This window comes from Monodelphis domestica, chromosome 3, assembly GCF_027887165.1.
Source record: "Monodelphis domestica isolate mMonDom1 chromosome 3, mMonDom1.pri, whole genome shotgun sequence".
Taxonomy (NCBI): domain Eukaryota; kingdom Metazoa; phylum Chordata; class Mammalia; order Didelphimorphia; family Didelphidae; genus Monodelphis; species Monodelphis domestica.
In genome coordinates this window covers 161,866,018-161,881,653 of record NC_077229.1, presented here as the reverse complement: position 1 = coordinate 161,881,653, position 15,636 = coordinate 161,866,018, and the positions used below count along the sequence as shown (strand labels likewise).

Genomic DNA, 15,636 nt, shown 5'->3' with positions numbered 1-15,636 from the left:
AGTTTCTTTAAACTCCTGAACTCAAGAAGAGGTAGGAGCTGAGAGAGTTATAGAACAAAATAAAAGGTATATATTATTTGAATAAAGGAAGATTGTAGGCACTGAAGTGGCAAGGTGGATAGAGAATCCTGGATTTAGATTGGGAAGATGCGAGTTTAAATGTTCCTTCAAACACTGTGTCTGGCCCTTGGTAAATCACTTAGCTTCTCTGGGACTCAATTTCCTCACCTGTAACATGGGGATACTAATAAACATCTATGTCATAGGGTGGTTGTGAGGTGCAAATGAAGTAGCATGTACATTGTAAACCTTAAAAGTGCTATATAGATGCTAGCTTTTACAATTATCATTATTATTTAAAATGGAGGTAAAATGTACTCTTCTTGACAGGGATACTTAAAGTTTTGTGGCTGTTTGTATAATAATGTTTAGTGTTTATACAAATAATCCTGCCCCCTCCAGGCATGGTTTCAACTTAATATCAGTCATCTAGTCAGTAAACATTAAGTATTTACCATCTCTACACTGTGAATGACGTAAAGTAGCAAACACTTATGCCTTACGGAAATGCTGTCTGGAGAGTAGGGTGATGGGGGCAAGACAATATGAAGATAAAGTATATAAGAAATTGATTAGACATGATCATTGAACCTTAATAACATGAGAAAATATGTATATGAAGTGAGAAAGCAATAAACCCAAGTGAGAGAGCCAAAAGCTTAAATGTTTAAAATGAAGGCTTTGTAGGAAGTATTTTTGAAAAAAGCTCAAACTTCCCAGCATATACTAAGAGACTTAGTGTGGTTTTACATTTTAATAGATTAAAATGGCCCTGAGACTCTAAGAAACCCATATGTGAAGTGCCATGCATGAACAGAGTAGAAAGAAGAGTTTACAAAGAACAAAATAAACAAAAAGGGGAAAAAATAAGGAAAGTTTTAGGCAAGCATAGCATTTTTCTTTACAGTTTCTGTGGGTGTAGGCCTTCTCTTTACATTGCTTGTCTTCATATATCAACTTTTAGGCACAAGATAGAGGATTAGTATATTAATCCTTATCTTGGTGTATCAGTGAATTTATATTTCATGTTTATATAGATTGTCATTCATCCATGCCTTCTTATTTTAAGTGATTGTTCTCCATGTTCTTTCTAAGCCTCTTTGTAGACAGAGAATCTCCACAAAGTGCTAGTGTCCTTTCTTAAAAGAATCTTTTTTTAAAAATATTTTGTGGGTACAGTAAGACACTAAATGTAATCTATCCGACTACATGTGAACAGGAAATTGATTTTACTGCTTTTATATCAATGATTATAAAATAAGGAATCACAACTTATCATTTAGCTAGGGTTATGATTTTAGAATCAGTTAGACTCAGTAAACTACTACATATAAGATACCAATTATAATAATATAATAACCACACTAGTAGAAAAGATAGATATAACATGGAATATTAGAATGTTGTAGCTACCAATAAGAGTTTCTGTGATCAACTTTGGAATGTTAAGTGCACAGCTCAACTGAATCCTGATTCTTTGCAAAGATAATGAAACCATCATTGAGTCAGTTGTGGAAATTAGGACTGTATTACAAGGGCAAGTTGGTATTTGCTCTTGTGAAGGATTTATATTCACTATAGGTTTCTCTGAGTTCATGGCTCAGAGAGGTGCCTCTAGTTTATCTTCAAGAGTGAGTTAAGTCTGATTATGTCAAGCTATTATTTGTAGTATCAGTTAGTGATAACTGAAAATTTAATTGTATCTTGATCAGATTTATTTCTATATTTTCTGTTGTTACTTTCAAACTGCAATGATTAACTATGCTTGTGACATACCATGAACCATATAGTTTAGAGATTGAGACATTTAACAGAGGTCCAATGTCCAAACAAGAAGTCTTAATTGGTGCTAAATCACCAGAAGGACAAGAGAAGGGGCTCCTCTTTATTGGAATGTATTAACTCTCCTAACAAATATTTCCCAAGCTTTAGTAATATATCCTGTACATTTGGTTTTATTAATTATTTACATTAATTGAATATCAAAAGCCAACAGACTGTTGTACATCTAAATGAGGAGTTTTGCCACAGTCTGGGCATAGTGAGACCTCCAACGCTAATTTCACACAATTAAAGATAGATCTTCATCTCACAATGATGGAAAGATTTCTTTACTTTTTTTTAAACATTACTAGACTACTTCTTCCAATTACAATAGAGGGTCAACATTTGGAAATATAGTCCAGCCTCCAATGGCTGCAGTCACTGTGCATCTCTTCTATTTCCTTTAAGTCACCTGCTACTTTGATTCTTCCAGAATTGTGGTCTTCAATGATTTGTGATAAATCAATATCAAGTGAATATTTGTATTTAAATTTTTTTTTATAAGACAACCTTAAAATTATTGAAAGCACTGCACAATTTCCTCCAAATTACTAAAAGTATCATCCTTATATTTTCCTTTTAAAATTTACAAAGTAAAATTTGTGTAGGAAAACCTTAATAATTTTGACCAATAAGAAACAGACTATGTTACTGTAAAGTGTTAATTATAGAATTTCCTTAAAGTCTTTCTGGGTATTTCATTGTGGAGTTTGTCAAGATCTATTCCAGAATAACACGAGATCTGATCATTCCTACTATAGTTCATTTTTATGTCTAATAACACCTATATCTGTAGTCTGAGAACCAACCTAGTTAAGTTTGGAGACAATTTTTATTTGGCAGTGAATTTTTAAGTTCCCATTCTTGCCTTGATCGCCAGTTCCTTAATGAGATCATGGTTTTTTTGTAGTTCCAGAGTATGATTATTAAATGCCATTTTATTACTTTCAGAAGTTGTTATTTGAACTAACTACTATTAAAATATTGCCAATTAAAAGTATTATAGGATCTTTTGTAAAAACATTTTATATTTGTTAGAAACTTTATAATTAGCACATGATTTGTTCATAAGAAAACTAAATTTACTCCAGCAACATATGACAGCTAGATGGCACAGTGGATAGAGCACTAGTTTTGGAATTAAGAAGACACCTTTATGAGTTTGAAATTTGGTTTCAGACATTTGCTGCCTGTGTGATCCTGGACAAGTCACTTAAACCCTGTTGGTCTCAGTTTCTCATTTGTAAAATGAGCTGGAAAAGGAAATGGTGAACAGCATTTTTGCCAAGAAAACCCCTTGACATTTAGACACAACTGAAAAAACAATTGAACTAGACAACAGTGAAATATAGGACAACACAGTTCACTTACTAGTAGTTTCTGAATTCCTTAGTTCTAAATAAAGGTGATTTTACTCAATATACATTGATTAATGAGTATGAAGGATTTAATCCTTACTCCAAATTGGAACCCACTTGTTATAATTCTTGTATAGAATATCATAAACTTATATTTTATTACTTAAGAGTAGTATATGAGTATTTACCCATTAAAAAAGGAATAAGTAATTGATAGATTTACCAAAGCTCTTCTTGCTCAATATTATCTTGAAACTAAAAGGCTGTACAGGTGGTGAATCAGTGTTCCATATTAGCTTTCTCAGATTTTTCCTTACATTGGAAAAATAGTTGTACTAATTCTAAAAATTTTAATTACATTATAGAATGAATGTGTGTGAACTTTAAAGTGCCTTATAAATTTGAGCTTTTTGCACTATGTAGAACACATTTTAAAGAAAAGTGATGCAGGAAGATATTTTATATAAGTCTTTATTGATAATATCAGTGGATTAATCAAAGAATCAAAGAAGTTAATGACTAAAAAGAAAGGCATTTTTATTCACACATCTTATAAGATATTAAATAATCTTCAGAGAGAGCAAAATATCTATCTCTAATAAATTAAGTGGTCTAATATGTTACCTACCAATTTTCTGTTAAAAAATCAGAAGTTCATACAACATGATAGGATAGTAGGCCAAAGAATTTAGCATCCTATTTGAAGGAGAAAAATCAACTGACCAAGTTTGCTAGATACCATTCCAGTATTTTAACATAGTAAATAGATAGGATGGGAGAAAAGAGGCAATTCCATTTTTTGAATTGGTAAATTCTGAATGTTCAGTATTTAAAGACTGCATTAAGAACCATTAATTTAAGCTCTCACAAATCTTACTGGGGAAATAGAGCAGTAAGAGTTAACTTAGGAAAAACATCTGTGGTGAACTATATTTTTTGTGATAGTAATAGAAATATTTAGTAGCAATATTTGTGTATAGAGCAAAGGTTCTTATTTGTAGGACTTGTAAACTTATTTTTAATATTATATAAATTATATTTCAATATAATATCCTTTGTCATCCTGTGTATTTTGTTTAAGAACATTTTTATCAGTCCATAGACTTTACCAGACTTAATATAGAGATTTTTTACTATAGCAAGATTTAGAAGTAGAAGAGACTCCTGGGCAACCCTTTATTTCATAGTTAAGGAAATTGAGATCCAGATATTTTTCTAGGTTAATGTTGTGATTTGAACCTCTGTCCAGATTTAGTGTGCTTTCCATTGTGCCTCTTAGTTATTCTATAGGTTCAAAACTATAATACTGCTCTCATATAATTTTTGAAGTGTATATATAGCTCAGAGGATTATTTTAGAGATGCTACTAAGGGAACCATTTATGTTTTTGACAAATAAAGTATTCATTGTCAATGAGAAAATGTCATGATTGGACTCATTTTTAAGTCTTTTGTTTGTAAAATCCAGTGATTCCATAAAAATGATCTTAAAGTATAGCATTTACTGATTGAATTCTGACTTACTACAAAATAAACTTCTTGCTATCTATCTATAGATAGAACTCTTTGAAGATGCAGACATGATCAAACAGTACTTAACTTTGAGGAGATTTATCTAATCATAGGGGTAATGATAACTAAAATTTATGTAGTGCTATAATATTTGTATATTTTCTTATTTGATTCCTCCAATAGCCCTCTGAGCTATAAGTATTTGATTGAGGCTTTATGAGGCAAATGACTCACTCATGGTCATGGAGCTAGTGTATTTGAATCTTCCCTCCCCAGATTCCAAGTTGAGTATTCTTTTCATTATACCATGCTGCTTTTTGTGAAGGCATACTATTTATTTATTTGTTTACATATTTATTTATTTGTTTATTTTTAGGCAAAGGGGGTTAAGTGACTTGCCCAGGGTCACATGGCTGGGAAGTGTCTGAGGCCAGATTTGAACCTAGGACCTCCTGTCTCCAGGCCTGGCTCTTAATCCACTGAACTGCCCTCTGAAGGCATATTATCTATCTAATCTAATCTAATCTATCTATCTATCTATCTATCTATCTATCTATCTATCTATCTATCTATCTGTCTGTCTGTCTGTCTGTCTGTCTGTCTGTCTGTCTGTCTGTCTGTCTATCTATCTATCTATCTATCTATCTATCTATCTATCTATCTATATTTTAAACCCATACCTTCCGTCTTGGAGTCAATACTGTGTATTGGCTCCAAGTAGATGAGTGGTAAGGGCTAGGCAGTGGGGGTCAAGTGACTTGCCCAGGGTCACACAGCTGGGAAGTGTCTGAGGCCAGATTTAAACCTAGGACCTCCCGTCTCTAGGCCTGACTCTCAATCCACTGAGCTACCCAGCTGCCCCCTGAAGGCATACTATTTAAAAGCAACACTAAAACAAGAAAATTCTGCCCATACTATTATTTAGCTTAATTCTACAAAGCGTAAACCTCAAAATTTCCAACATTTATAAGTCTAAGAAATTTTGAGGTTTACAAAAGGTTAGCTATAATGATAGAGATAAGAAAATAAAAGAGCATATTAATATTCATTACAGAAAGGTAAAATTATTACTTTATATGATGGTGTAGTTAAAAATTTCCAGAGAATCAGCAAAGAAATTTGATTTGAATATTGCTACCTTGCTAAAACATTTTAGAAAGGTAGCAATATTCAAACTAAATTCGTAATTTATCAGCATTTCTATGTATATAGTCAGTTCTGCTATATAATACATGTTTTAAAAACACAGATTTATTCCAATGTGTTTGATATATTAGGGAATATTTAATGTGAATTTTAGGGTTGTTTCTGCTCAATTTCTTCTTGAAATATTATTACTATAGTATAAATAAAAAGATCTGTCAAAGGAAGTTCAGCACTGAGCCACCCTAAAAAGATCTGTCAAAGGAAGTTCAGCACTGAGCCAATTGAAAAACATTGAAGGTTCTAGACAGCAAATGATGTGACCACCCTCAATGAAATATGCTCCACTTCTAAAGAGGCAGAGAATTACTAAGACAATATCATATTCATTGCCTACTCTATAAGATGTTTTTCCTTAATTACTTTCCTTTATCACAAGGAAAGATTCATTCAGGAGCAGGGGCAGTACAAATAACTGATGTAAAGACAAAAGACAATAATTTTTTTTAAAGAGAAACATTCCAATATAGCTATCATCATGTTAGCAAATAGAAATGTAGATTTTATTTGACCAGATAAATATTATACTTGGTTAAGTTCTACATCATGTACTTTAGGAAGAACGAATTTAGAAGAGTCAGCTATACATATTTTATAGAATAAACTGAGTCCTGGAGAAGCTAAGAAGGTCTTACAATTTGGCAGTTGCAGAGTCATGATTGGAGCTCAAATTTATCAGAATGTTTTAGCAATCCTAAAGCATCGAATTGGATTTCTCTTGCCTTGAAGAGGGGTTCCCCAACCAGTAATTCAGGATCTTTAGTATATCTGAAAAACTTTTATTAGCAATCCAGGACATTTGCTGCTACAGTATATCTTCTGGCAGATAGTTCCTTTCTCTGCCTGTTCTGGTAAATTTTAACTGTTAGCAAGGACATACCCACCTTCCAATTAACCTCATGATGGGCCTTCAAAAATAGTTAAATTTATAGAATACAGTGAATTTGAAACTCAATTCTTTTAAAGATATACAAAATATAAAGTAACAAGAAGAGCCATTAGAGTGTTTGACCAGGATGACCAAGATAATTCTTGACATCATGAAGATTTATACATTACTTTTCAGGACATATATTGATCCAAGAGTAGGATTGTATTCAATAGACAAGTCACATAATTAGAATTTATCTTTTGTGTTAAAACAGTTAATGTTTAGTATAAAACTAAAGGTAAATCATTCTGATTTGTGTGCACAAATTCTGTTGAGTTAATATGAAAATATGGAAACAAAGAAAATGAGTCGTAATAAATATATGTATCTGAGAATAGAGCTGTCTCTTGGATCATATTGTACCTGGAATATCATTTAATTTTGTGTAAAGGAAAGATAATGATAAATTGGAGAACATATAGGAAAAGTTAACTGTGATCAGTTAAAATACTTGAAAATGGTTAGAAAAGAGAAGATTTGGGAGAAAGATTTGGGGGGGAGGGGAGGATTATTGGATTACCAGATTGAAATAGCCTTGTCTTAACTCATATCTATTAAAAGAATGGTAACAATTGCTATTTATTTATTCAGTCTTTTCAGTTGTGTCCAACTCTTCGTGACCCTGTGGACCTTTGTGGGATTTTCTTGGCAAAGATACTGGAGTGGTTTGCCATTTCCCTCTCCAGTGAATCACAATCTGTCAGAACTCTCCACTATGATCTATTCATCTTGGGTAACCCTGCACAGCATGGCTCATAGTTTCACTGAACTATGCAGACCCCTCTGCCATGACAAGGCAGTGATCCATAGGCAAAGAGTGGTTAAGGGACTTTCCTAAGGTCACATAGCTGGGACGTTTCAGAGGCTGGATTTGAAAACCCACAGGCATTTTAAAGATTAAATGAGACAGAGTATATAAAGTGCTTATTTTTGCATTTATGTGATGGACTTATTTTTGACATAAGTTGATTTTATATATATATACACACACATATACTTAAATACACGCATTATTTGTTGTTGTTATGGTTGTTTAGTCATTTCATTTGTGTCTGATTCTTCATTGACCCCATTTCTAGTTTACTTGGCAAAGACCCTAAAGTAGTTTGTCATTTTCTTCTCCAGCTTATTTGACAGATGAGGAACTAAACCAAGGATTTAGTGACTTGCCCAGGGTCACTTAGTTACTAATTGTCTGAGGTCAGGTTTGAACTCACAAAGATGATTCTTTCTGACTCTAGGACCAGCACTCGAATCACAGTCACTTAGCTGTCTACCATACACCAATATATTATGATATTTAGTCTCATTATAGCTCTGTGCCATTAGTTGCTATTTTTGTCCCAGTTTTACAGATGAGGAAACTGAGACTTAGAGCTTAAGTTATTTAGGGTCATATAACTATTAAATTTATGAAACAGGATGTAGCATTTTATCCACCTGCCACCTAACTGCATATGAAAATATTAAGGGGGAAAAAAGAGAAGTTGTAATATATATAAAAATTATTGATTTTGAATATTTGCTATCATAAAACCTTAGATAACTGAAATGTTCAGCAAATAGACATCCAGTTAACTATGGATAAAACAATGGCCCTGTTGTATAAAATAGTTTTAAAATGTAATGTCATAAGTGTGTAAAATTTGGGAATATTATAGACCTTTTAATTCACAAAATCAGTACCCCAAATTTTTTGGTGCAAGAAGTTGTTGGGAAATTGTTTTGTTTTTAAATGATTTAAAAAAATTATTTTTGAGTTGGTGTGTATGTATGCATATATACTCATGAGCCCATGTTTGTGAGTTGGAAATATATACATAATTCTGGCACTTTTTTAAATCTAAAAAGTAGTGGGAGGACATTACCAAATCAGTTTAAGATTATGCCAGTGTTTTTCAGACAACAAATAAAGAACCCCATTTCCCTTTATGTGATAGTTTGTGTTGAAATACCCTTATGTATTTCTGAGTTCCCTTGAGACCATAGGGTCAGGCAAGTGAGCATGTATCTCTGCCTCATTTGTGTCTCTCTTTTGGGAATGAAAATTTGATTAGGGATGCTTATATTTATCATATTTGAAAACTTACGTTTTGCAGTTTTTACAAGTTCTATGACCTGACCCTTATTAGTGGAAAATTCTTTGAAAAAGTATCATGTGAACATTTTCCATTTTGTCTGTTGACTTCACACCCCCTTTAAATACAAAAATATAGATCTTTGGGCATCTTGATGGTCTTGATTTCCTGTGTCTGAATTTTATCCTTGAAAAAATACCAGTTATTTTGGAGTTCTTTTTCAACAAGTGCCATTTAACAGGTATTATTACTCTTAACAGTTTATGTGAGGTTGGTGATAAATTACTACCATTCTGCTTCCTTCTCTCCAAATTTAATAAATTATGTGAGTTCTTTGGACTTAAGCCTGTTTATTTTTCATTTATAGGATCAGGTTTTTTAAAAGAAAAGAAAAAACATCGATTGTATAAATTCTTATGTCTTAGAGTTGGAAAACCAATGAGAAAAACATTTGTATCTCAAGCAAGTGCCACAATGCAACAATATGCACAAAGAGATAAGAAACACGAATATTGGTTTGCTGTGCCTCAAGAAAGGTAAGGCAAGATTTACTAACAGACTCATAGTATTCATCCAAATATTAAAAGAATGAAAGATAATATTCATTGTATTTTAGAACCACATTAAATCTCAAGATTAAGTAATTCATGCATCTGTGATTTCATTAGTAAGGACTTTCACTCTCCCAAAGAAGATTGTCACCCTACTACAACTTAGTAGGTTATCTTTTCGGTTTCTGAAGAAGAAAAACTCTTAACCACATAACTAGCTTGTTGACAGACTATATAGGTGTGTTGGAACACCAGCTTCTCTTCTTTGGGAGAAGTTTGAACACAGGTGGGCTATGTGGTGAATTTTTCAGGCAGATTGAATCTAGTGGGTTGTAATCTCCATCATTGAACTCTTTAACAGAATCTTAAATCTTTTAAGGTCTTGATAGTGAAGAACTTAGATAGAATTTAATATTGTACTAGAAACACTAGCAGTAGCAATTAGAGCAGAAAAAGAAATTGAAGGTATTAAAATTGGCAATGAGGAGACCAAGCTATCACTCTTTGCAGACAATATGATGGTTTACTTAAGGAATCCTAGAGAATCAACCAAAAAGTTACTCGAAATAATCAACAACTTTAGCAGAGTTGCAGGATACAAAATAAACCCTCATAAGTCATCAGCATTTCTATATATTTCCAACACATCTCAGCAGCAAGAAATAGAGAGAGAAATTCCATTTAAAATCACCCTAGACAATATAAAATACTTAGGAATCTATCTGCCGAGACAAACACAGGAACTATATGAACACAACTACAAAACACTTTCCACACAGCTAAAACTAGATCTAAACAATTGGAAAAACATTGATTGCTCATGGATAGGACAAGCTAACATAATAAAAATGACAATCCTACCCAAATTAATTTATTTAGTGCCATACCCATTGAACTACCAAAAAACTTCTTTACTGAATTAGAAAAAACCATAACTAAGTTCATTTGGAAGAACAAAAGATCAGGGATATCCAGGGAAATCATGAAAAAAAAATGCAAAGGAAGGAGGACTTGAAGTCCCAGATCTCAAACTATATTTCAAAGCAGCAGTCATCAAAACAATTTGGTACTGGCTAAGAGACAGAAAGGAGGATCGGTGGAATAGACTTGGCGTAAATGATCTCAGCAAGACAGTTTATGACAAACCCAAAGACCCCAGCTTTTGGGACAAAAATCCATTATTTGATAAAAACTGCTCGGAAAATTGGAAGACAGTGTGGGAGAGATTAGGTTTGGATCAACACCTCACACCCTACACCAAGATAAATTCAGAATGGGTGAATGACTTGAACATAAAGAAGGAAACTATAAGTCAATTAGACGAGCACAGAATAGTACACATGTCACACCCTTGGGAAGGAAAAGATTTAAAAACCAAGCAAGACTTAGAGTCACAAAATGTAAAATAAATAATTTTGACTACATCAAATTAAAAAGTTTTTGTACAAACAAAACCAATGTAACTAAAATCAGAAGGGTAGCAACAAATTGGGAAACAGTCTTCATAAAAACCTCTGACAAAGGTTTAATTACTCAAATTTATAAAGAGCTAAATCAATTGTACAAAAAATCAAGCCATTCTCCAATTGATAAATGGGCAAGGGACATGAAAAAGTTCTCTACATCTCTTATAATCAGAGAGATGCAAATCAAAACAACTCTGAGGTATCGCCTCACACCTAGCAGATTGGCTAACATGACAGCCATGGAAAGTAATGAATGCTGGAGGGGATGTGGCAAAGTAGGGACACTAATTCATTGCTGGTGGAGTTGTGAATTGATCCAACCATTCTGGAGGGCAATTTGGACTATGCCCAAAGGGCGATAAAATACTGTCTGCCCTTTGATCCAGCTATAGCACTGCTGGGTTTGTACCCCAAAGAGATAAGGAAAAAGACCTGTACAAGAATATTCATAGCTGCACTCTTTGTGGTGGCCAAAAATTGGAAAATGAGGGGATGCCCTTCAATTGGGGAATGGCTGAACAAATTGTGGTATATGTTGGTGATGGAATACTATTGTGCTAAAAGGAATAATAAAGTGGAGGAGTTCCATGGAGACTGGAACAACCTCCAGGAAGTGATGCAGAGTGAAAGGAGCAGAACCAGGAAAACATTGTACACAGAGACTGATACACTGTGTTACAATCGAAGGTAATGGACTTCTCCATTAGTGGCAATGCAATGTCCCTGAACAATCTGCAGGGATCTAAAAAACACTATCCACAAGCAGAGGATAAACTGTGGGAGTAGAAACACCGATGAAAAGCAACTGCTTGAATACAGGGGTGGAGGGGATATGACTGAGGAGAGACTCTAAATGAACACTCTAATGCAAATACCAACAACATGGAAATGGGTTTGAATCAAGAACACATGTGATACCCAATGGAATCGTGCATCGGCTGTGGGAGAGGTGGTGGGAGGGAGGAGGGAAAAAAAGAAAATGATCTTTGTTTCCAATGAATAGTATTTGGAAATGACCAAATAAAAATTTAAAAAAAAAAGAACTTAGATAGACTAGATCTAGGGCAAAAAAACATAGACATTTGCTGAGCTCACTATTAAAATTTTTCAAGTTTGTTAGGATCTATCAGATCTTTTAGAACTCATTTGTATGCTATACTTAGGTGCTTAGATATTGAGATTTAATGACATAAATGAAACAATCCCTGCCCTCAAATAGTTTATATTTTGTAGGAGGATATAACATATATCCCCCAAAACAGGTATAAAATATAAACAAAATAAATACAGGAATTTGAATTTTTTTTTTCCTGAGGGAGGTGGGAGAATAGTGAAGCTGGAAAATCTACATTTATTTTCTTTTTAGTGCAATGTGCATAACCTTTCTGATTTCATAATACTTAAAATTAAATAGATTGATCACGGACTGAAAATAGTTTCTTTATTTTACAAATCAACCATGGGAGCAGCTAGGTACTCAATGGATTGAGAACCAGGACTAGAAATAGGAACTCCTGGGCTCAAATTTGATCCCAGATACTGCCTAACTGTTTGACCCTAGATAAATCACTTAACACCCATCAACCCCACCCCAATTGCCTAGTCCTAATTGCTTTTCTATTTTAGAACCAATAAATAGTGTTGAATCTAAGATGGAAGGTAAGGGTTTTTAAAAAATCAACCAAAATCTTAAAAAAAAGGATTCCTAAACCTTTAAAGTAAGAAGGATTATAGAATTTAATGATATAAGTTTATGCACGAGGAAACAAGATTCAGCCATAAAAGTGTCTTATTCAAGATTACATCAGTAGTAATTCCGCCACCACCTTTGAAGATGAGCGACATCGACGTCTCACCACTGCGCGTGAACGCCGACACCAGGCCACAACCCATAACAACTGGCGTCCCATGCCCCGTGTGCCACAAACTCTGCGCCTCAGTGTTTGGACTTCAAAGCCACATGAGGGTACATCAATAGATGATAATGCACAAAGACAATAGTCATTCTTGGTCACCGAGAGACTACTACTAACTAACTAACTAATTAGTAGAAATGGATTTAAAACTTAACTTCAATTGCTTTTTTATATTTTTTTCTATTTTTCTATACGCCTCCTCCCCAGAATCATCTAGTTTAGTACTCTTATTTTACAGAAGAAGATAATAAGTTCCAGAGTTGTTAAGTAATTTTCCCAAGAGCATGTACTAGAACTTTGTAATTTAAGATAAGACTAATGTAGAAGGAGGTAGCCCTTGAGCTGAATTTTAAAGGAAACAAAATATTCTAAGAATAAACTTTGAAAAGTAGTGCATTCCAGAAATGGAAGATGGCTAATACAAAGGCACAGAAATATGAGTAAGAGTTAAAAGGTCAATTCACCTATACCTAAACCTTGTAGAGAATAAGGAAGGTGATGCATAATAAAGCAAAAGAAAAGTTGAGGTCAAGTTGTGAAAAGCTTTCATTGTCAAACAGGATTTTTTTGTGTGTGCCTAAAGGAACCAGGGAGCTCTTGGTTGATTGAGCAGGAGAATGTGGAGCTCACTTTTACACTTAAGTAAAATCTCTTTGCTGGTGAAATAAAATGTCTTTGCTGGCGATATTAAAGTGGATTAGAGTAGAGCAAGACTTGAGGCTTACGTTGCACTCTTATTAGATTAAAAGCTCCTCATAGAGAGAGACTGTCTTTTGTCTCTGCAGTCCTTAGCACAGTGCCCAGCATATTTTAGGTGCTTAATGTTTATTGAATTGAGGTGGGAAGACCAATTAATTAAAAAGCTATTGCAAAAATCCATTCAAGAAGTAATAAGAGTTCAGTAGCTATTGGAGAGAAGGAGACCTTTTTGGACAGTGTTTTGAGGATATAGATGATAAAATCAGGCAATTGATTGCCTACATGGGTGAGAGAGTGAGAAGAAAATTCTGATACAAAAGGATGTTGGTGTCTAATAAAAAATGTTAAGAATAGCTGGTTATTTTGACAATTGTATAAGTGGGTATACAAATGTAAAATGTATTTGTATGATTTTATTGATTCTGAACCCCTTTCCCCCTTGTCTTAAACCAGGTATCATTAAAAAATCCAACCCAGAGTTATTCCCACCATCTATCCTCCTCTGCTTCTACTCACCCTCTGTTGAATGGAGTTGGAGGATGTCACTCAGTTGAGTTCTGGTTTAACCATAAATTTGAGCAAAGCAATTTTAGTCTTTCTTAATTAATTCTACTCCCATAGAATCTGTTCCAAACCTTTTCTTTTCTCCAGCAGTCACACCTGCCTCACCTCTCTTTCTGAAAAAATTAAGGCCCTTTGCCATGATTACCCTTTTCTCCCTCTGTCTTCATCTCCAAATCTCTTATCTACTCTCTCCTTTTATCCATTTTTTGGTCTTTCTTACTGATTCCAACCCCTCTAGATATGTTTGATCCTTCCTCTCTCTACCTTAAGTATTTCCTAATCTGGTTTTTCCTCTTCCACCTTCAGATATACCTAAATATCCTTTAAAAAAAAAGGTTGCCTTAAAAAAAGCATATTTACTTTGTTTTGACCATCTCTGCTGCATTTGGCACTGTTGGCTGCTTTCTGCTCCTCTGTACTATTTCTTTTCCTGCATTTTTCTACATTGCTCTCTCTCGGGTGAGTTCCTATCTGTCTGATTGATGCCTCTCGGTCTCCTTGCCTGGCTCATCATGAATATCATACTCCTTAAATCTGAGGCCTGTTGATAGCCCTAGTATCATTTCTCTATGCTCCTTATTTCCTTTCTTTTGACTGTATCAGAAGCCATAGGTTTAATTATCATCTATGCAGGCAACTCTCAGATCTGTGTATCTGGTCCAGTTCTTCTGAGTTCCAGACTCTCATGACCATCTGCCCTGTGGGGCATTTCAAGATAATTATCCCTGAGACATCTCAAACTGAGCATTTGTCAAAGAAGTAATTATCTTGATTCCACCCTTCTTTCCTGGATCTGCCTAGTCAATTGAGGGCTCTACTATTCTTCTATGGGCCCAATTTTATCATTTCAGCATCATCTTAGATTCCTCACTTTCCTCTCATTATATGTATCTAATTAGCTATTAAATCTTCTTGTTTCTGTTTTCCAGATCTACTCTTTACTTTATCCTGCTTTCTTCCCAGCCTGGAGATACCACCAACTTGTAGCCACTTGGCCAGACCACCTTTTATAAGGTCCCTAGGCTATATACACTTTCTGGTCTTTCCTACTTTTTTGACTGTAACCATGACCCTTCAGGGATATACTTTCCTTTCTCTTCTTCCTGCCTTATGTACCACCTCTGCCTCTAGTTTTAGATCTTCTGGACATTTTGTCTTTTCCCAGTGGAATGCAAGTTCCTTTGAAGGTGAGGTCTGCCTTTTATTAAACTTTAATCTACAGCCTCAGTGCTTTTCCTTAATCATAGATGTAACCATTACTCAAATTTGAATTACTTATGCTAGCATTTAGCTAAAATATAACTCCTATTTTGGTTTTAAAAGTCCTTCACAACTTAATGATTCCAGCCTCGTTGTTACATTATATTCCTTCCTGAATATTATGGGGCTGCCAAAATGGACTTGTCTGTATTCCTCCCACATGACACTATTTAACATCCATTGCCTTTGTACTAGCTGCCTCCATGCCTCGAACG

At 34.2% G+C, this 15,636-nt stretch overlaps 1 protein-coding gene across 13 annotated transcripts in view; it reads left to right on the top strand.

Moving 5' to 3' along the window:
• Window positions 1-15,636, top strand: part of OXR1 (oxidation resistance 1) — a 593,469-nt gene that overhangs the window by 542,225 nt on the left and 35,608 nt on the right. For all 13 annotated transcript variants that reach the window (XM_056823193.1, XM_056823192.1, XM_007488210.3 and 10 more), the window contains one exon: window positions 9,333-9,501. In XM_056823193.1, coding sequence (XP_056679171.1) covers window positions 9,333-9,501 — 169 coding nt within the window. The remainder of the gene's footprint in view (window positions 1-9,332; window positions 9,502-15,636) is intronic.